The sequence below is a fragment of the Pan paniscus genome, chromosome 23 (genome assembly GCF_029289425.2).
Source record: "Pan paniscus chromosome 23, NHGRI_mPanPan1-v2.0_pri, whole genome shotgun sequence".
Classification (NCBI taxonomy): domain Eukaryota; kingdom Metazoa; phylum Chordata; class Mammalia; order Primates; family Hominidae; genus Pan; species Pan paniscus.
In genome coordinates, this window is record NC_085927.1 from 31,810,114 (window position 1) to 31,836,649 (window position 26,536).

At 47.8% G+C, this 26,536-nt stretch overlaps 2 protein-coding genes across 2 annotated transcripts; one reads left to right on the forward strand and one right to left on the reverse strand.

Moving 5' to 3' along the window:
* Positions 1–3,912: 3,912 nt before the first annotated feature.
* On the reverse strand, positions 3,913–6,783 carry LOC117977498 (uncharacterized). Its single transcript, XM_055105495.2, has 2 exons — positions 6,638–6,783; positions 3,913–4,922 (listed from the first exon to the last, which is right to left on the reverse strand). The coding sequence occupies exon 2, from the start codon at positions 4,911–4,913 to the stop codon at positions 4,143–4,145; it is 771 nt and encodes a 256-aa protein (XP_054961470.2). The 5' UTR covers positions 4,914–4,922; positions 6,638–6,783; the 3' UTR covers positions 3,913–4,142.
* A 180-nt stretch (positions 6,784–6,963) lies between these two features.
* LOC117977499 (ribosome biogenesis protein BMS1 homolog) lies at positions 6,964–16,269 on the forward strand. The gene is made up of 5 exons (XM_034949136.3): positions 6,964–7,120; positions 12,178–12,249; positions 12,895–13,066; positions 15,805–15,993; positions 16,078–16,269. Exons 3-5 carry the CDS (start codon positions 12,989–12,991, stop codon positions 16,267–16,269), a joined length of 459 nt encoding a protein of 152 aa, XP_034805027.1. The 5' UTR covers positions 6,964–7,120; positions 12,178–12,249; positions 12,895–12,988.
* The last annotated feature ends 10,267 nt before the right edge of the window (positions 16,270–26,536 follow it).

Genomic DNA, 26,536 nt, shown 5'->3' on the forward strand with positions numbered 1-26,536 from the left:
CTGGTCCTGACCCTGCCCTGGTCTGGTCCTGACCCTGGCCCTACCCCACAGAAGGGGTATGGCAGAGCCAGGGAAGGGCCAGGGCAAATAAGGGACAGGACACATCCAAATCCAGGAAAGGGCCAGGGCCATGACAGAGCCAGGGCGAGTCCTTGGCAGGGCCAGGTTCCAGGCCAGGGCCAGGAAAGGGTCATGGCAGGGTCACTGTATGGCCAAGGTCCAGGCCAAAGCCAAGGCAGTGGCAGGGTCAGGGCTGCATAAGGGCAGGACCAGAGCCAGTGATACGGCAGGGCCAGGGCCAGGGCCAGGGCTGTGCCAGGACAGAACAAGAGCAGAGCAGGGCAGGACCAGAGCCAGGCCATAGAGAGAGTAGGGCAAATGCCAAGGCAAGGCGAGGGTAGTGCCAGGGCTGAGGCAAGGTCAGGGAAGGTCCAGGGCTGAGTCAAGGCTAGAGCCAAGACAGGGGCAAAGGCCGGGGCAGATCTAGGGCACAAGCAGGGCAGGCTAGGGCAGGGCAATGGCAAGACCAGGCCATGGCAGGGCCAGCCCAGGATAGAACAGGGCACAGGCAGGGCAGGGCCAGGGCCACGGCTGGGGCAGGACAAGGACCAGGACCGGGGTCCAGGCCAGGGCAAGGGTATGGCCAGGGCAGAGGTAGGGCCAGAGCCAGGGTCTGGGCAGGACCAAGGCAGGTCTATTGCAGGGCCAGAACCAGGAAAGGGCAATGTCAGGACAAGCGCCATGGCAGGACCAGCAACGGGGCTGGGGCCAGGACAGGGACAGGGACAGGGTCAGGGCTAGGGCCAGAATAGCATGCCAGGGTAGAGCCAGGCCAAATTAGGGCCAGGACAGGGTCAGGACCAGGGCTGGGCCAGGGTATGGCCTTAAGTAGCGAAAGGCCAGGGCCAGGGTCCATACCAGTGCCAGCGCCGGTCCAGGGCAGAGGCAGGGCCATGGCCAGGTCTAGGACAAGGCCGGGGCAGGGCCAAGGTCTGGGTCAGGGTAAGCACAAGACCAGGACCGAGCCAGGGGAGGGACAGGGCCATGGTAAGACCAGATTAAATCAGGGACAAGACACCTGCAAATCCACTTCAGGGCCAGGGTCAGGGCAGGGCCAGTTCAGGGCCAGGGCCAAGACAGGGCCAGGGTCAGGGCTCCCAGGGTCATTGGCAGGGCCAGGGTCAGGGCTCCCAGGGTCATTGGCAGGGCCAGGGTCAGGGCTGCCAGGGTCATTGGCAGGGCCAGGGCCATGGCAGGACCACGGTCAGGAGCAGGGGTCAATGCCAGGCCAAGGCCACACATAGGACCAGGTCTGTGCTAGGGCCAGTGTGAGGGCCAAGGCGGGGTCAGGGCAGGGCCAAAGGGAGGGCAGGGCCAGGGCAGGGTGATGCAGGCCCAGGGTAGCACAGGGTTAAGGTAGGGCACGACCAACCAGGGCAGGTCTATGGCTGGGGCCGGGGCAGGGCCAGGGCCAGGGCAGGGCCAGAGCCAGGGCAGGGCCAAGATAGTGGCAGCTCCAGGGCAGGGCCAGGGTTAGGACCACGGACATGTCCAAGGCCAGTGCCAGGGCAAGGGCAGGGGCAGGGCCAGGTTCATCTAAGAACCAGGGATAAAGCCAGGCCCAGAGATGGGCCAGGACAGGTACCTGGCAGGGCTAGGGTCTGGGACAGGGCCACGGCAGGGCCAGGGCCACAACCAGGTCTGTGCTATAGCCAGGTCCAACACAGTGCCCAGGTAAGGCTAGGTAGAAGGCCAAGGTAGGGCCAGGGCAGGGTCAAAGCCAGGCTAGGGCCAAGGCAGGGCCAGGGCTGGCAAGGCAGGGCCAGGAAAGCATAGGGCCAAGGCAGGGCAGGGCCAGGCCAGTACCAAGACCTGGGCAGGGCCAGGGCCAGGGCCACGGCCACAGCCTAGGCAGGACCAGGTTCGGGGCAGGAGCAAAACAAGGGTAAGGACAGTGCAGGTTCTTGGCACAGCCAGGGTCCAGGACAGTGTCAGGGCAGGGCCAAGGCAGGGTCTGGGCCTTGGTAAGACCAGCAACAGGGCTGGGGCTAGGCCAGTGACAGGACCAGAGTCAGGGCAAGGGCCAGAGCAGTGCAAGGCCAGGGTAGGGCCAGGCATTTCAGGGTCAGGGCCAGGGGAGAACCAGGGCAAGGTCTCAAGCAGGGAAGGGCCAGGGCCAGGACAGGTCCCGGGCAGGGCCATGACAGGGCCAGGGGCTGCGTTAGGGCAAGGGCAGGGCCAGAGCAAGGTAAGGGTCAGGGCCAAGGCCAGGGTAGGGACAGGGCAAGAAATATGGCAGGACCAGGGGCAATGCCAAGGCCAAGGCTGGGCCAGGGCTGAGCCAGGGCTGAGTCAGGGCAGGGCAGGGCAGGGCATGGTATGGCCAGTGCAGGACAGGACAAGAGCCAGTCCACAGAGAGAGCAGGGCTGATGCCAAGAAAGAGCCAGGCTAGTGCCGAGGCTGAGGCAGTGTCAGAGCATGTCCAGGGCAGGGCCGGGGCCAGGGACAGAACCGAGCCAGGGCACAGCCAAGACAGGGTAGGGCAGGGAAATAGCATGGTCGGGTCAGTACTGGGACAGGGCAGAGCAGGGCAAGGCGATGGTAGCGGCAGGGCAGGGACAGGCCAATGCAGAGCCATGTCATGCCGGGGCCAGGACACCTCCAAGTCCACTTCAGGCCCAGGGCTATGGCAGGACAAAGACCAGGGCCAGGATCAGGGCCAGGTCTGTGCTAGGGCCAGCTCCAGATGAGGGTCTAGCGAAGACTAGGGTGAGGGCCAAGGTAAGGCCAGGGCAGGGTCAAAGGCAGAGTAGGGCCAGGTCAGGGTGATGACACATCCAGAGCACAACAGGGCAGGGTGATGGCAAGACCAGGGGCAGACCACTGCCAGCTCAGGGCCAAGGAAAGGCCAGTGCAGAGCCAGGAAAGGGTCTGGGTCTGAACAAGGCAGAGCAGGGCCAGGGCCATGGCAGAGTCAGGGCAGGTCCTTGACAGGACCAGGTTCCAGGCCAGGGCCAGGGCAGCAGCAGGGGCAGGGCCTGGATAAGGGCAGGGCCAGGGATATGGCAGGACCAGGGCTAGGGCCAGGGCCAGGCCATAGTGAGGGCAGGGCAAAAGCCAAGGCAGGGTCAGGGCAGGTCCAGGGAGCGGCCAGCACCAAGCGGGGCCAAGGCACAACCAGCGCAGGGTAAGGCAGGACAATGGCACCACTGGGCCATGACAGGGCAAGGTCAGTGCCAGGAGAGGGCAGAACAGGCAGGCCCATGGTGGGGCCAGGGCAGGGATGGGCCAAAGCAGGGCCAGGACATGTCCAAGGCCAGGTCAGGGCCAGAACAGGAGCAGGACCATGACCATTGGCAGGGCCAGTGCCATGACAGGACCAGGGTCAGGACAAGGGGCAGGGCCAGAGCCAGTGCCAGAGCCAAGGTCAGGCCAGTGCAGGTTCAGGGCAGGGCCAGTGCCAGGGCAAGACCAGGGCAGGGACAGGGTAGCACAGGGCCAAGACAGGGTCAGGATGGGACCAGAGCAGGAAAGGGCCGAGAGTCCAGGTAACAGTAGAGCAGGTATAGGGCAAGGCAGGGCAGTACAGGGCCAGATCCATGGCAGGCGCAGGGCAAAGCCAGGCCCATTGCCAATGCACCAGCCCTCCCTACAAGGCTCCTACCACCTGGCCACTGCTGCAGCCCGTCCATCGCTGTAAGCCTGACCCCCAACCCTGGCTGCAGCCACCTGCCCTCCTAGTGCGGCCGCTCTCCTACCGCTCTGGCGCACTGCAATCTCCGTCACTGCCACCCACCCGCAGCGAGGCGAGCCGTGGTGTCGCAGGCTCAAGGTGTCTCCTCCTCCTCCTGGCACGGAGCAGCTGGGCAGGCAAAGCCAGAAAAGCCTAGAGGAAGATGTGAGGGGTGGAAGGGTTAGAGCCTCAACTTGTCATGCCAGCCACTGGGTGGCAGGGGCCAGTTTCAGCAAAGGCACTCACACCCACCCTCCAAAGTCCAGCCTCTCCTTTTGGCCCAAGCTGGCTGGGAACTGGGGTCTGGGGTGGGTACTGGAGACATCACAGCACCCAGCTCCCCACTCCACAGGAACCATTGGGCCCACTGGGGCTGCACTCCTCAGGGAGCAGGAGAAGCAGAAAAATTCAGACCCAGCCAGCCCTCCGCACCCAGGTGCCAATTCCTGTTCCGGACGCCTCCACGCACAGGGCCCTGTCCCCCATGGTGTCCCCAGGGGTGCCTGGCAGCCTCTGAGGCACAGACCCAGAGTGCACAGGCCCAGGAACCACGGTGGGTGTGGGGGCTCTGCCATGCTCAGGATTCCCATGCAAACGCTGTGTGCCCTGCCGCACTCCAGTATGACCAAGAGTGGGTCGCCCTCTGGAGTGTGGAGTCAGGGAGAGGAGAACCACTCCTTCCTTGGATGCCAACTCTGTTGACCGCCGCCAGCAGTGCAGCCCCTGATAGCACCGAACTCGCCCCCGCTCCACGGCTAGTCCTGCCCTCAATAGCGCCCCCCACCTCCGTCCCCCAATGCCGCCAGTAGCGTATACCCGATAATGCCCTAACCTGTCCTCCTCCATGGGCACTGAAGCCCCAGAAAGCGCCCATAACCCACCCTCCCTGCTGTGGGCAGTGCAGCCCTGTACAGTGCTACCAACCAGTACCCCTAATGCAGGCAATGACACCCTGGATAGCGCCCCCAACCCACCCCACACTGCGAAAGGTGCAGCCCTGGATAGCCCCTGTCCTACCACTCTGTTCGTGCTGCAGTCTCTGTCACTGCCACCAGCAACCACAGTGAGGCAAGCCAGTGGGCCGCAGGCTCTAGCACCCAGCAGCCAGGTATGGAGCAGCTCTCGCTGATGGCCGGCTCCTACCACTCTGACCATGCTGCTGTCTGTCTCCATGGCCATCTTCTTTCACTACAAAGGAATAAAACTAGGTATCAATAAGAAAAGTAATTTTGGAAACAATACAATCACATGGAAGTTAAACACTACCCTCCTGAATAAATGACTAGCAGGTCAATGAAGATACTAAGACAGAAATTCAAAAATTTCATGAAACAAAGGGTAATGAAAACACAGTATACCAAAACTTGTTACGCAGAAAGCCGTACAAAGGCAGAGATTTACAGCTATAAGTGCCTACCATCCAAACAAAAGAAAAACTTCAAATAAACAATACATCTTAAAGAACTAGTAAAGAACAAACTAAACCGAAAATAAGAAAATAAATAAGATCGTAGCAGAAACAAAATTGAAATAAAAAACACACAAGATTAAACGAAAAGTTGGTTTTCTGGAAAGCTAAACAAAATTGACAAACTTTTAACCAGGCTAAGAAAAGAGACAAGATTCAAATAAATAAAATCAACAGATTAAAAAAAGGAGACATTACAACTAATACTTAAGAAATTCAAAGGATCATAACTGGCTATTATATGCCAATAAATTGGAAAGCCTAGTAGAAATTGGCAAATTCCTAGATGCATACAACCTACTTAGGTTAAACAATGAAAACATCCAAGACCAGAACAGATTGGTAACAAGTAATGAGATTGAAGCCATCAGAAAAAGTCTCCCAGTAAAGAAAAGCCCAGGAACCGATGTCTTCACTGCTGATGGCTTCACACCAAACAATTTAAAGACCTAGTACGAATCCTGCTCAAACTATTTTGAAAAACAGGAGGGAATACTGCCAAACTTATTCTATGAGACCATTATTACTGTGACAACAAAATCAGACAAAAGCATCAAAGAAGGAAACTACAGGCCAGGATCTTTAATATTGATGCAAAAATCCTCAACAAAATACCAGTGAATCAAATTCAGTAATACATTAAAAAGATAATTCATCATGATCAAGTGGGATGTATCCCTGGGATGCAAGGGTCACTCAACATACAATGTGATACATCATATCAACCAAATAAACGACAAAAACAGTATGATCACGTCAACTGAAACCGAAAAAGCATTTGATGAAATTCAACATCCCTTCATGCTATAAATCCTCAAAGAAACGGGCACAGAAGGAACATACCGCAACATAATAAAAACTACAGGAAAGACACCCACAGCTAGAATCATATGGAATGGGGAAAAATGGAAAGCTTTTCCTTTAAGATCTGGAACATGATAAGGATGCCCCCTGTCACCACTGTTGTTTAACATAGTACCAGAAATCCTAGCTAAAGCAATCAGTGCAGCCCCTGAAATGGCCCCCAACCCACCCTGCCCCCTACCACCAGCAGCGTCGCCCCCCCCAATAGCACACCCAACATACCCAAACCGCCCCGCCTCCCCGCACCATGGGCATTACAGCACCCCATAGCCCCTCAACCCGAAACCGCCACCCCCACCCCCACCCCCCACAGCGGCACAGTGCAGCCCCGGATAGCACACTTAGCCCACCTCACTGTTGCTAGCAATACAGTCTGGGATAGTGCCCCCAACCGGCTCCCCGCCAAAGGCAGTGCAGCCCCGGTTTGGGCCCCTAAACCACCCCCCCGGTGCAGGCAGCACAGCCCCAGATAGCACACCCAACCAGCCACCCAAGACGGGCAGTGACGCCTGAGATAGGGCTCCCAACCCGTCCCAGGCCACCCGCAGTGCAGCCTGGATAGCGCACTTACCCCAACGCCTTTCTACGCTCTGGCTGGCTGCAGTGTCCATCGCTGCCACCAACCACAAACAGGGCTGCAAACAGGAAGGATTTTATTCACCGTCGATGCGGCCCCGAGTTGTCCCAAAGCGAGGCAGTGCCCCCAAGGTCTGTGCAGAGCAGAACGCAGCTCCGCCCTCGCGGTGCCACAGGCCCGCCCGCCCGGGTCTGTGCTGAGGAGAACATTGCTCTGCCTTCGCTGTATCTCCGAAGTCTGTGCAAAGGAGAACTCAGCTCCGCCCTCGCAATGCTCTCAGGGTCTGTGCTGAGGAGAACGCAGCTCCGCCCTCGCAAAGGCACACAGCGCCGGCGCCGGCGTGGCGGAGAGGCGGACAGCGGCGGCGCGGCGGACAGCGGCGGAGAGGCGGACAGCGGCGGAGAGGCGGACAGCGGCGGAGAGGCGGACAGCGGCGGAGAGGCGCAGGCCCAGACTCCACTCCCCAGCTGTGAAAGGGTAAGAACTGAGGGTGGCTGAGACTCGGGGTTGTTCAGGGCGGGGTGGGCTCTGGACCCAGCAGGCCCGGCACCCAGGTCAGGGCTCCAGGGGAGGCCAGGTGGGGCGAAGGCCAAGAAGGGGCCGGGGCTGGTCAGGAAGGGCTCCTGGTGACCAGAGCACTTTGCGTGAGCCAGCGTGGGAGGAAGGTGGGCTGGATGAGCCAGGGAGGCGCCGGGAGGGGCCTTGGCAGAGGCGACCCCCTCCGTCAGCCCCCAGGCCACTGAACCCTGGGTAGCGAGAACCGACAGGGGAGGCTGCAGACAGAGGAGTGGAGGCTCCCCGGCTTTGGGGGCTCTGAGTAGAAGCATCTAGGGGGTCCCTCAAGAGGCCCCCAAACACTTCCCCATGGTGAGAAAAGAAGGCGCAGAGAGGGGCACGGCGCCGGCGCCGGCGCAGAGGGGCGCACAGCGAGATTTGCTGTGATTTCTTTTATTGCCCCAAATGTACTTCATCTTGGTAGATTTCTATTGGCTTTAAAAATGTGTGTGTTTTGCTGTTGGGGAGTGGGGTGTTATACGGATGTCAGATTTTGCTGGTTGACTGTTCAGATCTTTTGTAAATCCTTGCTCCTTTTCTGCCTAGTTTCACTCTGTCACTTACACTAGAGTGCGGTGGCACGAACATGACTCACTGCAGCCTTGACCTCCTAGGCTCAAGTACTTCCCCTGGCTTAACCTCCTGAGTAGCTGGTACTATAGGTGTGTGCCGCCACACCTGGCTAAATTTAAAATTTTTTGGAGAGATGAGGCCTTGCTATGTTGCCCAGGCTCGAACTCCTGGCCTCAAGCTATCCTTTGTCTTTGCCTCCCAGAGTTCTGGGATTACAGGCATGAGCCACTGTGCCCGGCCTCTGCCTAGTTTTAACAGTTGCTAAGAGGAGGATGTTGAAGTAGGTGTCTTCTTGGTGGGTCAATCCTTTTGTCATTAAGCAGTTGTTACGGTCACTTCCTTTTCACCCCATTGGTGAAGGAGGGGTCCCTGCCCTAAAGTGTAGGAGATGGCTGAACACGACACCTGGCGTGGATGGATGAGATTGACAGCAGTGTTTTAGTCACATATACCCACAGCTCAGAGGAGGACACTGCATGCCACACAGGGTCAGATGGGCACCGCACTCTGTAGCGGAGTGAGGGCTGGGGGCTGAGGAAGCAGGCAGGCTTGGTAGTAACAAGAGTACACAATGACCAATGGTTCCCGAGGGGGAATGCAGTTGGCTTGTTTGAATAAATTCATGGGCTGGCAGACAGGTGAAGTGAAACTTCTTAGGCTGAGGTGCAACTGTTTGGCTGATAAAAGAACTAGCCAGGTGGGGAGCCTTTCCTGTTGGGTGGCAGGGTAGGGGGTGTCTGGTAGAAACAGGAAAACCCACGGCTAGGCCTTTGGGGCCCTGTGAGGCTCAAAGATGTCAAGGTAGCATAGGAAATTTTAGATCTTAAAATTCAGCGAAGACCCTCTCCAGCTCTGGTAAATTATTTTGCTTGAAGTCTACTTCATGAGATATTAATATATTCACTCCTGCTTCCTTAAAAAATTAATGATTTCACAGGATATCTTTCTCCATTCTTTTACTTTCAACCTACTTAGGTCCTTAAGTGAGTTTGAAGTTTCTTATGAACAGTATTTAGTTGGGCCATGTGTTTATTATAGGCTCTCCATCAATCTGTCTTTTGGTTTATTTAGACCATTTACATTTAAGGTGCTTGTTGTTACATAATTGCTTATGTCTGATGTTTTTATTATTTGCTTTTTTGTTTCCTTTTTCTTTCCCTCCATCTTGATCTATTTCTGTATAATGTTGTTGCTTGTATCTCTTTGTATAGTCTTAAAGTGTTTGCTCTGGATGTTACAATATGTGTATTGTAATACAGTAGTCTACTGGTACCAGTATTTACCACTTCAAAGTGTGGAAACCTGCCTTGCATTTATGTCTCTTTACCTTTTCCACTTGTATAAATCACTGGCTTGAGTATTAGGTGGTGGTATAGTTTTTGTTTCAGTCGTCAAATGTGATTTTAAGAACTGTGGATTGTCTCGCGTATGTATCCACATTTCTGGTCTTTCCTTTGTCCCTCCTCCTATAGTCCCATATTCATCCCTTCTGCATAAGAACTTTCTGTAGCCATTTTTTTGTTTTGATTTTTTTGTTTTAATTTTTTGTATTGTGGAAATGACAGAACATATTTCTGTAGCCACTTTTTAGCATTTCTAAATTGACCAGTGACAAATTCCTATATTCTCTTCCTCTGAGAATGTCTTTATTTCTCTCTTCATTTCTGAAGGGTAGTTTCATGGGATATAGAATTTGCAGCGAACAGTTTTTTTGTTTGGTTGGTTTTTTTGTTTGGTTGTTTTTTTTTTAAGCACTTGAAAATGTTGTGCCACTTCCTTCTGGCCTCCATGGCATTTGAGTTGGCGTGTCCCTACAGGCATTCTGCCATTTTTGGTCTTTGTTTTTAGTTTTGAAAGTTTAATCAGTGTTGCTTTCTTTTGGTATACTTTGAGGTTTGCTCAGCTTCTTGAATCTGTAAGTTTATATCTTTCACCAAATGTGGGAAGCCTCAGGAATTAGTTATTTGCATGCTTTCACAGCTCTGGTCTCCTGTGGGACTCAGATAACATAAATGCGGGGTCTTTTGTTATCGTCCCACAGGTCCGTGCAGCTCTGTTCATTTGTTTTCAGGTTATTTTCTCTCTATTGTTTAGACTGGGTGAATTCTGTTGATCAGGTTTCAGCTTCTCTGATTCTCTCCTCTGTCGTCTCCACTTTTACTCAATAGAGCCCATCCAGTTAGTTTTTTTAAAATTTCTGTTACTGTATTTTATATTTCTGTAATTTCCATTTGATTCTTCAGTTTCTTTGCTGATGTTTTCAGTTCTTTGATTGTTGCCATAGGATTTGTAGTTGCTTGTTGAAGCATTTTTATACTGAGTGTTATAAGTGATGAGTCAGGTGGTTCCAACATCTGCCTATGTAATTTTTTTATTTTTGCAGGCAGTCCTCCTGTTTAGGTTTAGTCTGTAGGTCTTGGTCTACTTTGTGGGCTGTTATTCCAATGGCAATTTAATTTCAGAGCCTTCATGGTGTTCTTTTGGTCTCTTTGGCTTATATGTATCACTGGGATTCTCCCACCAGTCCCTGCTGTTGCCCACCTGAGGGAACAGGGGAGCCGCCCTAGGCTGGGCCACCTGCTGCAGCTAGGTGGGTGGGGAATGGTGGTTGTCTTGGTGTGTGGAGCTGGTTTTCTTGTTGTGGGGAAGATCTCCTTTGATCTGCGGGGACTGAGTCTGCCTGGGTTGCCTTCTGTTGCTACGTTGGGAGTTGGGAAACTCTGGGCCTGGGTCACCTTCCTATTGGATGAGGTCCAGGGAGACACCTGGCCACTATGCATTCCCTAGTCCTAGAGTCCCTCAGCAGCCTTTTTCTGTCCACCTTTCGGAATTCTCCATTGATCCTCTCCTGTCTATTATTTCTAGAGTTTGGGTTACATTTCTTAGGAGGGTATAATGTGTTATCTTCTCTAGACCAGAAATCCTTAGTGGTGGTTGCGGGTTGTAACTGTGCTAAAGGGAGAATTGGTGTATTTGTGATGTCGAGTCTTTCTTTTCAAATGAGGACATATCATTATTCAGTATATAATATTTACAACACCTACTTCCTTGGGTTGAAGAATGTGGTTAAGGCAAGGAAAGTACTTAACGCAGTGCCTGGTGTGGAGAGCACTTACGAGTGTTGGTAGTGATGCTATTCCTTTTGTCCTTTGGTAGCCTATTAAAGCTTTTCTTCTTTTTTAAAAAAATAAAGTTCCGGTGCACTTCTTGTTAGGTTTATTCCTATTTTATCCTTTTTTGCTTTTATTACAAATAGGAGCTTCCTATCTTTTATAACGTCTACCTGGTTCTTTGGCCCTTATGTGAAAATGTTTTAATAGCCTTCTAAACATTGCTCTCCCAAATGAGTTTTAATTTGCCTCTTTCTTTTGTTTTCCTTTTTTTGAGACAGGGCCTCACTCTGTCACCCAGGCTGGAGTTCAGTGACGCAATTATGGCTCACTGCAACCTCTGCCTCCTGGGCCCCCAAAGTGCTGGGTTTACAGGTGTGGGCCACTGCACCCAGCCTTACTTGTCTATTTCTTTTAAGAGTGGGAACTATAATTGAGCCCAGAGCTCCAAAAACAAATGAAGAAATGAATGAGTGAATAAGCTCTTCCCATGGGTTTGGTGTGGTTTGGGACTCTACTCTTAATCTAAATGCTATGTTTTATATAATCTAAAATTTCCCCTAGGTGTGTTACACGATTGTGTTGTGTTGAACTTACATTGAGACTGCTTTTCACATGTGCTGGTTATCAGCATGGGACTTTTCCATTCACTCTTTGAATTATTCGTTTGGGGGACACAGATAGACCTCTGTGTCTTTCATAAAGAGTGTCCATTGGCCGGTTGCAGTGTCTCATGCCTGTAATCCCAGCACTTTGGGAGGCTGAGGAGGGCAGATCACGAGGTCAGGAGTTCGAGACCAGCCTGGCCAATATGGTGAAATCCCATCTCTACTAAAAATACAAAAATTAGCCAGGCCTGGTGGCGGGTGCCTATAATCCCAGCTGCTCGGGAGACTGAGGCAGTAGAATTGCTTGAACCTGGGAGGCAGAGGTTGCAGTGAGCTGAGATCGTGCCACTGCACTCCAGCTTGAGTGACAGAGTGAGACTCCGATCCAAAAAAAACAAAAACAAAAACAAAAGAGTGTCCATTATCTATACTAGAAAAATTGAGATTGGGATTTTGACATGAAGTGCGGAAATGTGGATTGGGTCCATTTAGTTTACCTAAACAGATGATGAAATACTAACTGTTTTACAAAGCATTCCCTAGTGCAAAGTTTTGCCTGTGTGTCTAGTGATGGGAACAGTGAGAATGAGGCTTGGAACACGGAGCGCATTGTGGGCCTGTCGTGGGTGGGGCCAGCAGCACATGCATGCCGGGCTCACAGAGCAGCCTTTGGGTGTTCTTTTCCCAGAGGAGCTCTACGGTGACTTTGAAGACTTGGAAACGGGACGTGCACAAGGGAAAATCGGGCCCCGATACTCAGGTATGACTTTGTCGTAGCTGGCTGTTCTTGGTCATTGTGTTCTGAGAGAGGCCCACATTGAGAAATGCAAATCTTACTTGTGATGTGTGAAGATTGCAGACCGGATGGATAGATTCCTTCCTAAAGTGTGGGGATGTGGGGACCAAAGAGAAGCTTTCTTATTTACTTGTTAAGTTTTGGACTACAGTTACTACCGTTTCTTGCCGTAGTCATTTGCCAAGTCCACTGTGATTTTTCACTCACAGAAGTCTTAGCTTCTCAGACTTACATTCAACCATTGCCATCATTCTCCTCTTTTTAAATTTAAGTGTCATTTAAAAGAATGAAGTCCCTGTTCTCCCTAATATTTCTTTAGAACAGGGTCTGGGAGCATCTGGGTGAGGGACATGTCTGTTATTTTTATTCTAGTTTGTGTTCCCAGCCAGCTTAAGGAATAGCAGCTAGTTGTAATGCAGATGTAACAATTTCCTGTAGCAGTACCATGTTATTCAGAGACAAAGGTTATGTTGTGTTTTGTTTTGTTTTATTGATAATGATAACAGATTTTTGCTAAGATTTTTGTTTAAATAGAACTTTAAAAAATCTAATGTTTAAAGAAAAGACCTTCATAAACATATACAAAATTTTTTCTTCTGGAAATTTAAGAATGAAGATGTAGAGAAACAAGGAAGAAATTGACCCTGACGAAGAAGAAAGTGCCAAGAAAAAGCATTTGGATAAGAAGAGAAAATTGAAGGAGATGTTTGATGTGGAATATGATGAAGGAGAAAGCATATATTTTGATGATCTTAAAGGAGAAATGCAGAAACAAGCACAGGTGAGAAACCTCAGTTCCTCTCAGCCCCTTGTCAAGACTATTACATAGTGTAGGAATCCCTGACTTTCTTTGGGTCCCTGCTTCCTATCCTGCTTCTGTGCCTTTCACTTGGACTCCTGGGTAGATGCATGTGAGTGTGTTTATTCATGCAGTGAGCTCATTGTTTCTACAGTCAGAAGGTCACCAGAAAAAGATCCATACCTATTTTGTAACAAGAATTAGGAAACCGAAATGACTTAGACATGGTCTCTACTTTTGAGACTTTTACAATGTAGTGATCTGAGATAGTGTGTTCATTTCAGTGCAAGCCAATGCTGCCTATTCCGATCGCTGCTCCCTGATTTGAATGGCAGGTGATCAGTGGCCCGTGTGGCTTATGGACACACCAGAGCTCCCAGGGGAAGTGCTCTGAAAACATCCTGGTCAGAGTTCAGAAGGACATGTGGAGTATAAGGTCAGATGCGGAGATAAGGGAGACGGTGTGGCCCTCCTGCCTGGGGGTGCTGAGCAGGTTGCTGGAGGCGGTGATCTCACTCTGAAGGAGACAGACACAGAAACGTGTGTACAGTTGATGGTGAGCATCTGAGTTGCGTCTTGTTAGTGAGGCCAGGAGTGCCTGTGTAAGCTGGAACAGATTAGGTGTATGATTTGTGAAACGGAGTTTCATCCTACGTCTTCATCTAGTCAAAGGACTGTTTCCTGATTAGGCATTAGCTTAGTGGTTGCTAGTCTGTGTTGACCTTTGAAAGGCATGACTAGGCTAACTCTGAAGTTGTTGCTTCACACCATTTACAATTTAAAATTACCTAGAGCCTTGTGGGCCATTGGAAAAGACTGAATGTTTCACTCTGAAATGGGAGTCCTTGGAGGGTTTTGAGCAGAGGAGAGACATTCAGGTAATCAGATCACTCTGCCAAGAGATCAGTCTGGTAGAGATCAGTCCAGTGGCACAAACCAGAGGGCTGGCAGTGGAGATGAGACAAAGAGTCAAACCTGGATAGAGTTGATTTGGAAGCTGGGTCAGTAGGATTTCCTGGTGGACTGAATGTGGGGTGTGTGAGAGGAAATGAGGATGGCGACTGGAAGTTCCTAGAAGGATGGGTTGTTGCAGGTTAGATAGGAAACCCTCTGCAGATGCAGTTTTGGGAAGATGATGTTTGGTTCGGCTGGGTATCATGCAGACAAGCGGAGTGTCAAGTCTGGAGAGACAGGTCTGGCCAGGGACTTAGATGTACAGCCCTCAGCATGTAGATGCCACTTAACGCTGTGAGGTGGCCGGGGAGTGAGTGCAGAGTGACTGGGAGGAGCAAGACTGGCATGGGCGAGATGGGGCGATTGCGGCCGTGAGGCCTGAGCAGTGCCTAGGAGGGAGAGGGAGAAGCAGTGTGAGCATGCAGGCACGCAGGAGTCCAGTTGTACACGGAGGCGAAGCACTGTTCAGATCCCGCTGCAGTGTTAACTACGGTAAAGGCAGAGTTGACCACTGGAGGAGTCCTTCAGCGTGGAGGCCTTCAGCGATCTTGGCAAGCACCAATTTTCGTGGATGTAGGAGAATGGGAGCAGAGGAACTGGAGGCTGCAACTGCGGAAAACTTTTGTGGGGTTTTCCTGCAGAGAGAAGCAGAGAAATGAAGCAGTTTTTGGTGGAAGAAGTGGAATCAAAAGGTTTTGAGATAAGAGAGAGAACAGAGGGAAGAGCTGTTGGAATAAAGTCCAGGAAGAGTGGATGGTGTCTAGTGAGCAAGTGATGTGTGGCCCTGAGTAGAGGCATGGACAAATCATCTGTGCCTGAGCTGCCCGTAGAACTTTCTGTGATCATGGAGATGCACGTCTGTGCTTCCCAATATTGTAACACTGGCCGCAGGTTGATATGGACCACTTCCAGTGTGACTAGTGTGATTGAGGAACTGCATTTTAAATATTATGTAATTGTAATTAATTTTAATTTAAATAGCCACGCATAGCTCCTCTATGGGCCAGGTCAGAGCTCTGATAAGGCTGGATATGGGAGGAAACCCTGGTAGAGGGTTGACCGTAGAGGTTCTTTTGGTTTTGGAGTGAATCAGGAAACAGCCATCAGCTGAGTGAAGGTGAGGGTGGTGGTGGGTGTTTGAAGACAAGGGAAAACTGTGAAAGAATTGTTTGGAGAGGAAGGAAAGAAGATGTGGACTGGGGATGTTTCCAATGTTCGAGCACGCAGGGCTCCACAGTTATCTACATTTCCTGTCCCTTGGAGCAGGAGAGAAAAAAACGGTTGGGACATATTCTGAGCAGACTGTAGAGGTAAAATATGTAGTTTTTTTTTGTTTTTTGAGATGGAATCTCTCTCTATTGCCCAGGCTGGAGTGCAGTGGCACGATCTTGACTCACTGCAACCTCCGTCTCCCAGGTTCAAGCGATTCTCTCACCTCTGCCTCCTGAGTAGTTGGGACTACAGGCACGCACCACCACGCCCAGCTGATTTTGGTATTTTTAGTAGAGCCGGGGTTTCACCATGTTGGCAAGGCTGGTTTCAAACTCCTGACCTCATGTGATCTGCCCGCCTTGGCCTCCCAAAGTGCTGGGATTACAGGCATGAGCCACTGTACCCGGCCAAATGTGTAGTATTTTTAATAGGATAAAGCCTGCATAATTCTGTCCACAGTTGCTTTACTTAGAAATTGCTCATTTGTTCATGTTAATCCTATGTTTATTACAGATAACAGCATACAGGATCCCCCCCGCCCCCGTCATGTACAGCTGAATCACGCAGAATTTGAAGATCAAGATGATGAAGCCAGAGTTCAGTATGAGGGTTTTCGACCTGGGATGTACGTCCGCGTTGAGATTGAAAATGTTCCCTGTGAATTTGTGCAGAACTTTGACCCCCATTACCCCATTATCCTGGGTGGCTTGGGCAACAGCGAGGGAAATGTTGGATACGTGCAGGTGGGTCCCTTTGCTGCGTATTTGGTGCCTGAGGCTCTGTGGATTTCCCCTCCATCAATCATCTTACCCTCTCATCCCCCTCAGATGCGTCTGAAGAAACATCGCTGGTATAAGAAAATCCTCAAGTCCCGAGATCCAATCATATTTTCTGTAGGGTGGAGGAGGTTTCAGACCATCCCGCTCTGTTATATCGAAGACCACAATGGAAGACAAAGGCTTCTAAAGTATACCCCACAGCACGTGCATTGTGGAGCAGCCTTTTGGGGTAAAATATGATTACAATAACTTGCCTATTGCCGAGATTAAACCTTACAGGCTGCGTTATTTTAGCTTTGTGCTTTTCCTTTCATAAAATTCCACTCCTAAGATTTTTCTCTTTTCTGGGAGCAGGGAGGTGGTTTGGAGTATATATGTAAATCTATATCCAAATCTAAATGTCCATATCCAGTATGTTAAACTAGAATCTAAAATTTGTGGTTTGCTATATTTCTTTTTTTCCTTTTCCTTTAAGACCCTATCACTCCACAGGGAACTGGTTTCTTGGCAATACAGTCTGTCAGTGGCATAATGGTAACTATCTTGGATGATTTCTTTTACAGATTGGTTTTGAGAAATATATCCTGAATGTGGGTTATTATGTACATGAGACTTTAAGTTGAAAATTACTCATTTTTATTAATATAAGGTAAATTTCCCTTTGCTTTTAATCTTCATACATCCTTTTCAGTAGGGTGTGGGATTAGAGCAGGGGAGGTGGAAGAATTATAATGGTACATTTCCTATTTTTGTGCATCTTTTGCATTTATTTATCTAAGCAAGTACTTAAGCAGTGCTCACCATGTGCTAAGCACTGTATGAGGTTGTGAGGAGCCATCAGAGACCACCCAGACACAAGACTCCCTGCAGCTGTGCTGGGGTAGCAGTCTGTTCACTCCATTTTCATTTGACCAGTCAGGCAGGGCAGGGTTTACTGGTCCCATTTAACAGAGAAGAAAGCAGAATAATGAGCAGATGGAATCTTCCCTGGAGGTCCAAATTTTAATTTCCTAAACATTGCAACTGTATTTTTCTTTTCCATTTCGTTCCAAATAAATCATTATAGTAAAATTACATTCCTCTGAAATCACTCTCAGGAAAGTACTCAAGTAGCCTTTTTTCTTTCTTTCTTTCTTTTTTTTTTGAGACAGAGTCGCACTCTGTCGTCCAGGCTGGAGTGCAGTGGCACAATCTTGGCTCGCTGCAACCTCTGCCTCCTGGGTTTAAGCAGTTCTCCTGCCTCAGCCTCCCAAGTAGCTGGGATTACAGGTGTGTGCACCATCATGCCAAGCTAATTTTTGTATTTTTAGTAGAGACGGGATTTCGCCATGTTGGCCAGACTGGTTTCAAACTTCTGACCTCAGGTGATCCACCTGCCTTGGCCTCCCAAAGTGCTGGGATTACAGGTATGAGCCACTGTGCCCGGCCTCAAGTCACCCTTGTTAGTTTGGCTTACCAACTTTAAAGTTTTGGATTGCTTTTGTCAAACCACTGGGTTGCAAGTTCAGATGGTCTCTCTTGTTTTTCTTAGCTAATTGTAAGTAAAATTCACTTTGGTAATTTATTGTGTCACATAGAATTGAAGTTTTTCTCTTGCTAATATTATTCCTATTTTCAAATTTTGGGGCTCCTGTTAGCCTAATTTTCGGATAGCTGCCACAGGAGTTGTCCTTGATCTGGATAAATCCATAAAAATTGTGAAGAAATTAAAGCTAACTGGTTTTCCATATAAAATTTTCAAGAACACTTCATTTATTAAGGTCTGTATATCTATATATTCTCATATTTATAAATGTCCATATTGTTTGAGAAAAGGAATGAAATACCTCTAAAATATGGGCCTCATTTTTAGAAAAGTGTTTGAAATCTTTTATAAACTTCATATTTTGTTTGCTCCTTTATATTCTGTATTACTTAAATATGCTCAAAAAAGCAGTGGTAAACAGCTATTTAGGAATTGAGGCTGTTACTCCTGACTTCCATGTGAGACTGCCACAGAACTCATATTGAAAATATGTCATTTTATCCACTAGGTTTTGTTTCCTACTTTTTAAATTTGTGTTAAGAAAGGGGAAAAAATCACAAGTTTGTCTAACTCAGTAGAAAAATCGACAAAGCATTTGCAGACAACTTGGCAAGGGTACAGAGAAACGGATGTACTGTTTTTCAGTATTTGGGGAGGGTGGTTTGAGCAGCATTTATTGACAATTTCATTAGTGCGGATGTTTCTATTGAAAACACAGGCGTGAGCCACTGTGCCTGGCCAGGATTGTTTTATTCTGTTCTGTGAAGAATGCCATCAGAACTTTGATGAGGATTGTGTTAAATCTGTATATTTGCTTTGGGTAGTGTGAACATTTTAACAATATTAATTCTTCTGATCCATAAACATAGGATGTCTTTTCATTTGTTCATGTCTAGATTTCTTTCATCAATGTTTTATGGTTTTCAAGTGTACACATCTCTCACCTTCTTGGTTAAATTTATTCCTAAGTTTTTGTTTTTCTTTGATGCTATCGTAAATGAGATTATTTTCTTGATTGCTTCGTCAGCTAGGTTATTTGTATGTAGAAATGCAACTGATTTTTATATGTTGAGTTTATACCTTGCAGCTTAACTGAATTGATTTAGTAGTTCTCACAGTTTTTTGTGGAATCTTTGGAGTTTTTTACGTAAAGGATCTTGTCATCTGCAAATAGAGATAATTTTACTTATTTAATTTAGTTGCCTTTTTTTTCTCATCTGATTGCTCTTGCAAGTACTCTATTGAATAAAAGTGATGAGGCTGGCCATCCCTATCTTGTACTCAATCTTAGTGGAAAAGCTTTAGTTGTTCCCCACTAGCTATGATTAGACTGTGGGTTTTTCATAAATGGTCTTTATTATGTTGAGGAACTTTCCTTCTATACATAAACTATTAAGAGGTTTTATCAAGAAACGTTGCTAAACTTTGTTAAATGCTTTTACTGCATCAATTGAGGTGACCATGTCGTTTTATCTTTCATTTTGTTGATGTGATATATCACATTGATTGATTTACATATTTTAAACCAGCCTTGCATGCCAGGGATAAATCCCACTTAAACAAGATGTATAATGTTTTAGATGTGTTGTTGAATTCTATTTGCTAAAATTTTTTTAGGATGTTTGCATCAGTGTTTAATTTACTGGAGAAGTTGACCTGTAGTTTTTGTTTGTTTGTTTGGGGTGTGTGTGTGTGTGTGTGTGTGTGTGTGTGTGTGTTTGTTTTGGTTTGGCTTAGGTATTAAGGTGATACTGGCCTGGTAAAATGTGTTTGGAATTATTTCCTCTCGCTCTGTTTTTGCGAAGAGTTTAAGAAGTAAACTCCCAGGGGATGGGAGTGACTCTGGACATGGGAGTGACATGAAAGTGACTCTGGACCCTGCAGTGGTGGGACACAGCAGCATCTCAGTCTCTGTGAGGCCAGGCGCAGCATCAGCAAGGACCCCAGAATGGTGGAGCACTACTGTGGCTTGGGCCCTCGGGGGCAGGGACCAGTGCAGCAACTACTTCTCTCCCTGGGGAGGCAGGTGCCTGGGCAACTCAGATTCTCCAGGGCTAGTCCAGTTCCAAGGAAGCAGGGTTCTACAGTTGTTTGTCCTGAAGGGCAAGGTACCCCAGTTCAGCCAATGCTGTTTTCCTGGGATATGGGGGTGCCATGTTGGCTCATCCCTGGCAGGTGTGGCTGCTCAGCTCAGCCAAGACACTGATTCCCTGTGAAGCAGGGCAGTGCTTCAGCTCTCATGCAGTGGGGGGTGTGACTGCTCAGACTGGCCAAGGCACTGATTCCCTGGAAAGCAGGGCACTAAGTCAGCTCAGGTTCCAAGGGGCAGGGCGCAATGGCAGCTGGGAGGGGAGGGGCACAGCAGCGTGGCCCCGCAGGTGGGGTGTATGCTGTGATGTGGACATCATTTGTTCCCACCAGCCATTTGAAATTTCATCCATTTGAAATTTGATTCCAAATGTGGTGGTGTGGGAGGTGGGGCCTAGTGGGAGGTATTTGGGTCACAGGGCAGATCCTTTATGAATAGATTAATGCCTTTTCATGGGACTGGATTAGTTACCAGGAGTGGATTGTTATCAGAGTGAGTTCAGCTTCCTAGACTCTCGTGTTTCCTCTCTTGCCATGTGAGCCCCTTGCATACACCTGTTTCCCCTTCCACTTTCCCCATGAGATGAAGCAGCACAAGACCCTCGCCAGTTGTGCTGCCCGATCTCAGACTTTTCAGACACAAGCAGGGTGAGCCAAATAAACCTTTTTTATAAAATAAGTTACCCCGAGTCTCAAGTATTCTGTTACAGCCACACTAAATGGCCTAAGACAGTGTAACAGCGGCTCGGGGGTGGTGGGCCACTAGGTGGGTGTGATATAGAGCAACAAAGCCTGAGGATGGCAGAAGGGTGCGGTGGCTGCTCACCCTGGGTGGGACATGCTCCCGAAGTGGTCCAGGTCCAGGAGGGCACGTTGCAGCAGCAGCTGGTCCATGGGGGTGGGGCACAATGTCAGTTCCTTCTCTGAGGGGAGTGCTGGGGCTACTGGGCCCCTCTTGCTTCCTTATCCCTGCAGGGAGACATCCCCTCTGCTTCAGGCTGATCCCTCTGGGGGAGTGGGTGGTGGGGGCCAGATGTTTCCTTCCCTCCTTTATGTGACCGTCCTGGTTTTCTGTGCTCTGCTGGATTTCTGCTACTCCTTGATGCACTCTGGGGCTCTCTTTTAGTGACTTTCATCAAAATATAGTTGTTTGCTGCTTTGGCTGTCTTTGTCAGGGGATGAGTGCAAGGGGCTATTGATCAGCCCCTTGCTGGCATCACTCCCTCTTAAACTTTTCACTGGGTACTCTTTTGAACTATTTTTTCCCCCACCATATACATGTATTTTTTAAACGTTAATGTGCTAATTTCTACTGAAGCAATGTGGATTTTTCTGAAAGTTTTAATGTTTTAATAAGCTTTTTATTGAAATGTTAATGTCCATACAGAAGAGTGCCCGAATCATAAGTGTGCATCTAGATGAACTGTAGCACACCAGGCTGCCACACCCTGGACCAAGCAGTAGCCTCGCCCTGTGGCCTCTCCCAGGCACTGCTGCCCCAACCCACAGAATAGCTACTTTCCCAGTTCCTGATGTAGATTTGTTCTGCCTGGTTTTGACTTCTATAAAATACAGCACATTCTATTTAGCCTGGCTTCTTTGGTTCAGTATTACAGAACACATCCATGTTCTTGTCTATGGCAGACATTGATTTATCGTCACTGTTGGGTTCCATTATATGACTGTGTCACCATTTTTCCATTGATGAGTGAAATGATTTCCTATTTTTGGCTGTTATCCCACGGCCCTGAACACTAGGTCTGGATATGGGACTTGCAGGTATGCAGGGGCACACGCACTTCTGCTGGAGGATCCCTGGGTGGGGTGGAGACTCCAGGGCACCTGTGCTCTGCTTCAGTGTGGAGTAGTTGGAGTGTATTGCTTAGAACAAAAGAGATGAGACACTAACACTGTGTGTATATTCTAAATCATATATCAGTGAAGAAATGTGATGTTTGCAACATCTTCTCTGGGGATGCTAACACCCTAAGTCATTATTACCATACATGTAAGCACCTCACCTAGATCTGCACTCCATCTAGCAGTGAGAAATTCCACCATAATCTACACACCATAATATCATCAATGTGTCTAGAAGTCAGATCCTCTATGTGTGAACCAAGACAATGCCTGGCGAACAAGACAGCTGGGCTCTCAGGTCTCTGCACCATGGGGAGGTGTGTAAGGCCATTCTTGAATTACTATAAAGAAATCTCTGAGACTGGATGATTTACAAAGAAATTTACAAAGAAATTAGCCACCATGCTTGGCTAATTTTTTGTATTTTTAGTAGAGATGGGGTTTCACTGTGTTAACAAGGATGGTCTGGATCTCCTGACTTGGTGATCCGCCTGCCTTGGCCTCCCAAAGTGCTAGGATTACAGACGTGAGTCACGGCGCCCGGCCTACACCTTTTTTCCATAGTATATATTCTAATTTATCTTTACAGCAATAGTGTATAAGATTTCCCTGTTATCCAAATCCACACCAGCATTCTTTTAAATTGTTAAGATATTTTCAGTAACATGTATTCCAGTAGGTGTGGGATGGTATCTGAATGTGGTTTTGGAGTACATTCTTTTCTGATGAATAATAATGTTGAGGACCTTTTCTCTTACGTGTTTGTGCATTTTATGTTGTTTTTGCAGTGATGTCTATTCAGGTTTTTTGCCCAGTTTTAGTTTGGATACGTGTTTTTTTATGCTATTTGATATATTTTTTCTGTGTACATGTTTGATAACGACCAGTTATCACTTCTATGATTCCCTCATATTTTCTCACAATCTTTTTCTTTCTTGAGACAGGTCACTCTCACCCAAGCTGGAGCACAGTGGCATATCACATGACCATGTAGATTGGAATATTGGCTACCTACAGCTTGCAACACAATTTGGTATCAGGAATTGTGAGTCTTCCAACTTAGTTTGTATTTCTCAGGATTCCTTAGATGTTCAGGGCTGTTTGTGATTCCACATTAATATTAGCATTGTGTATTTACATTTTTTTTGTTTGTTTGTTTTTGGACAGAGTGTTGCTCTGTCGCCAGGCTGGAGTGCAGTGGCGTGATCTTGGCTCACTGCAACCTCCACCTCCAGGATTCAAGCGATTCTCCTGACTCAGCCTTCTGAGTAGCTTGGACTACAGACGCGTACCACCATGCCTGGCTAATTTTTTTTTGTATTTTAGCAGAGACGGGGTTTCATCATGTTGGGCAGGATGGTCTCGATCTCCTGACCTCGTGATCCACCCATCTTGGGCTCCAAAAGTGCTGGGATTACAGGCATGAGCCACCACGCCTGCCCGCTTTTTTTTTTCATTTTTTTTTAGACAGAGTTTCCTTCTGTCGCTAGGCTAGAGTGCAGTGGCGTGATATCAGCTCACTGCCACCTCCGCCTCCTGGGTTCAAGCAATTCTCTGGCGTCAGCCTGTTGAGTAGCTGGGATTACAGGCATGCACAGCCATGCCTGGCTAACTTTTGTATTTTTACTAGAGACTGGGTTTCACCATGTTGGCCAGGCTGGTCTCGAACTCCTGACCTTGTGAGCCAGCATGTCTGGTCTAGGATGTGTAGGATGCCTTCTCTTTGGGTTCGTTTATTCTGTCCTGTGCAGAGGCTCTAATGTTGTACTTAGTCTCTCAGGTTTCTATTTGCATTTGTTGTCAGTGATTTCAGTGTCCCATACAAAAAAAGAGATTGTTAAGCCATTTTATTGTCTACAAGTATTTATCCCCTCATTTTTCCTTCTCTTTTTCTTTTTTCTTTTTGCAACCTATGTGCACAGAGCCACGTTTCCCCCAAATATACACTAATCCCATGTTTTCTCCTTGGAGTGTTTTGCTTTCAGGGTTGAATTTAACTGTTTGATTTATTTTTCATAGATTTTTGTGTATTGGGCAACATAGGGGTGCTATTTCAATCTTGTGCACATGACTACCCAGTTTTCTCAACTGTTGCGCCTTGGTGTACTTTTGCAAAATGTGTGCCCTAAATATAATTCTGGGTTGATTACTCGGCTCCCTCATTTTGTCCATTCGGTTGTCTTTCTATATTTATGCCAGTCGTGATTGCCTGGATGACTGTAGGTTTTACCTATCATCCATGTATGTATGTGTCTATCTATCTATAATATATTCTAATCCTATTTTTTGTTGTTTGCTTTTTTTGAGACAGGTTATCGCTCTGTCACCCAGGCTGGAGTTCAGCAGTGCGATCTTGGCTTATTGCAGCCTTGACCTTCCAGGCTCAAGTCCTCCCTCCTCAACCTCCCAAGTAGCTGGGACTACAGGTGGGCACCCCCATGCCCCACTAATTTTTTTGTACTTTTTGTAGAGGTAGGTTTTGCCATGTTGCCCAGACTTCTCTCGAACCGCCAGGCTCAAGTGATCTGCCTGCCTCAGCCTCCCAAAGTGCTGTGAGTACTTGTGGGAGCCACTGTGCCCGGGGAAACCCTGTTTTAAAAAATTTATATAATCGACTTATTTTGATTAAATTGCAGGTTAGTTACATGTGAACCTTTGATGACACTGAGGCTTGTGGCCACTGATCCCGTCACCCAGGCAGTGAGCAAAGTGCCCGTCAGGTGGTTCTTCCGCCCACACCCCCTTTTTGCCTCCTTTTTTCATCTGATAGTCCCCAGTGTCTATTGTTTCCATCTTTATGTTCGAGTGTATTCACTGTTTAGCTCCCACTCATAAGTGAGAACATGCAGTATTTGGTTTTCTGTTCTTGCCTTGGTTTGCTAAACATAATAGTCCCCAGGTCTATCCATGCTGCTTAGGACATGATTGTGTGTTTTTCTTATGGCTGCGTAGTATTTTGTGGTGTGCATGCCCCACATTAAAAAAAAAAGTCGAATCCTCTGTTGCTGGTCACCTAGGATGCTTCCACGTCTTTGTTCTCGTGAATGGCACAGCCATGAATGCACGAGAGCATGTGTCTTTTTGATAGAAGGATTTATTGACTTTTGGGTAGGTACCAAGTAGTGGAATTGCTGGGCCTGATGGTAGTTCTGTTTTAAGTTCTTTGAGAGTCTCTAAACTGCTTTGCACAGTGTGAACGTTTCCACGTTGACCAAGAATGTGGCAGCATTCCCTTTCCTTTGCTTCCTCGCCAGCATGTTGTTTTGACTTTGGAAAAACGGCCATTCTTACCAGCATGAGATGGTATCCCATTGTGTTTGTGAGTTGCATTTCACTGATGATTAGTGAGGTTGTGCATTTTTTCATGTCCGTTGATTACTTGAACGTCTTCTTTTTTTATTATTTTTTTTATTTTATGAGACAGTGTTTCTCTTTGTTGCCCAGACTGGAGTGCAGTGGTGCAATCTTGGCTCACTGCAACCTCCACCTCCTGGGTTCAAGCAATTCTCCTGCCTCAGCCTCCCGAGTACCTGGGATTACAGGTGTGTGCCATGATGCCCAGCTAATTTTTGTATTTTTAGCAGAGACGGGGTTTCACCATGTTGGCCAGACTGGTCTTGAACTCTTGGCATCAAGCTATGAGCCTGCCTCAGTCTCTGAAAGTGCTGGGATTGCAGGCATGAGGCATCATGCTCAGCCTGTTCCCTTAAATTTCTTTGCAAAAATTTACCCTATGGTAAAGGTGTACTACCAGAGGGTAGAATGAGACACTTTGGTCCATGTGTACATTGTGTAATGATGAAGTCAGGGTATGCACCTCTCTTGCCTCATAGAGTTATTATTCCTTTGAGGTGAAGACATTCAGAATCCTCTTTTCTAGCTTTCTTGAAAACTACACACGAATAATGTTAGACCTAGTCACTCTGCTGCTGTGGAATAGAACTACAGGTTTCATTCCTCTCATGGAATATGTAACTTTGTACCCATTTCCAATCCCTGACCATGCCCCACCTTTGAACCCTTATGCTTATGCATGAAGAACCCTTATGCATGAAGAACAGTTATGCTTACTGGTTCTATGAGAGAAAGTTTTTTAGATTCCTCCTGAGTGAGTCGATGTGGTTTGTCTTTCTCTGCATAGTTTATTTCTTTTCTTTTATTATTTTTCTTTCTTTCTTTCTTTCTTTTGAGATAGTGTCTGGCTCTAGTTGCTCAAGCTGGAGTGCAGTGGTGCAATCTCGGCTCACTGCATCCTTGACCTCTCGGGGCTCAGGTGATTCTCCCACCTCAGCTTCCCGAGTGGCTGGGACTTTTGAGAAATGTCTCTTCAGGTTCATCGCCCAACTTTGGCTGGGTTACTTGGTTTTGCATGTTTTGCTTCTTAGTAGCATTAGTTTCTTGTGCATGCCATGTAACAACCTCTTCCAGATAAATGATTCCTCATGATGCCCTCCCTGTATGAAGAATACCTTCTCATTGTTGATTGGTTCATTGCCTCCTTTACCATGCTGTAGTTCTTGAGTTTTCTTTTTCACATGTTGAGTTTTCCTTTTGTTAGCAGCGATTTTGGGTCAGGCCAGAAAGAAAAATCACAATTTGGATGCATTTCATTGATTTTGAGTGTATTTTCCATATATTTCCTGTTTTTTGTTTTTTGGCAACCTATGAGCATAGATTAAGTTGCCCTGAACTTCCACTCACTCTGTGTTTTTCTGTAGGAGTTTTACACTTTCGGGTCTTGTGTTTAGGTTTTCATTTATTTTGAGTTGATATTTGTGTATTGTGTAACATAAAGGTCCTATTTCGTTCTTTTTCATGTGGATATCCAGTATTTTCAGATTCATTAATTGAACAGACATCCCACTCCTCATTGCGTCTTCCAGGCATTCTTTTGAAAAAAATGTGTTCACTCCATACAGATGTATATTTAGGTTCAGTTATGTCCGCAGGGTTTCACTGTTACGCCTCTACCATAGTCTTTAGATGAGTAGATCTTTTCCATGTAATTTGAAATTGAGCAGTGTGAGGCCTCCA

What these genes read in the sequence shown, in the direction of transcription:
- LOC117977498 (XM_055105495.2), bottom strand. Translation starts at nt 4,913, where the DNA reads ATGGCCATGGAGACAGACAGCAGCATGGTCAGAGTGGTAGGAGCCGGC.
- LOC117977499 (XM_034949136.3), top strand. Translation starts at nt 12,989, where the DNA reads ATGTTTGATGTGGAATATGATGAAGGAGAAAGCATATATTTTGATGAT. An exon ending in AAATGCAGAAACAAGCACAG is followed by an intron (nt 13,067 to 15,804) that starts GTGAGAAACCTC and finishes CGTCATGTACAG; the next exon opens with CTGAATCACGCAGAATTTGA. An exon ending in GAAATGTTGGATACGTGCAG is followed by an intron (nt 15,994 to 16,077) that starts GTGGGTCCCTTT and finishes CATCCCCCTCAG; the next exon opens with ATGCGTCTGAAGAAACATCG.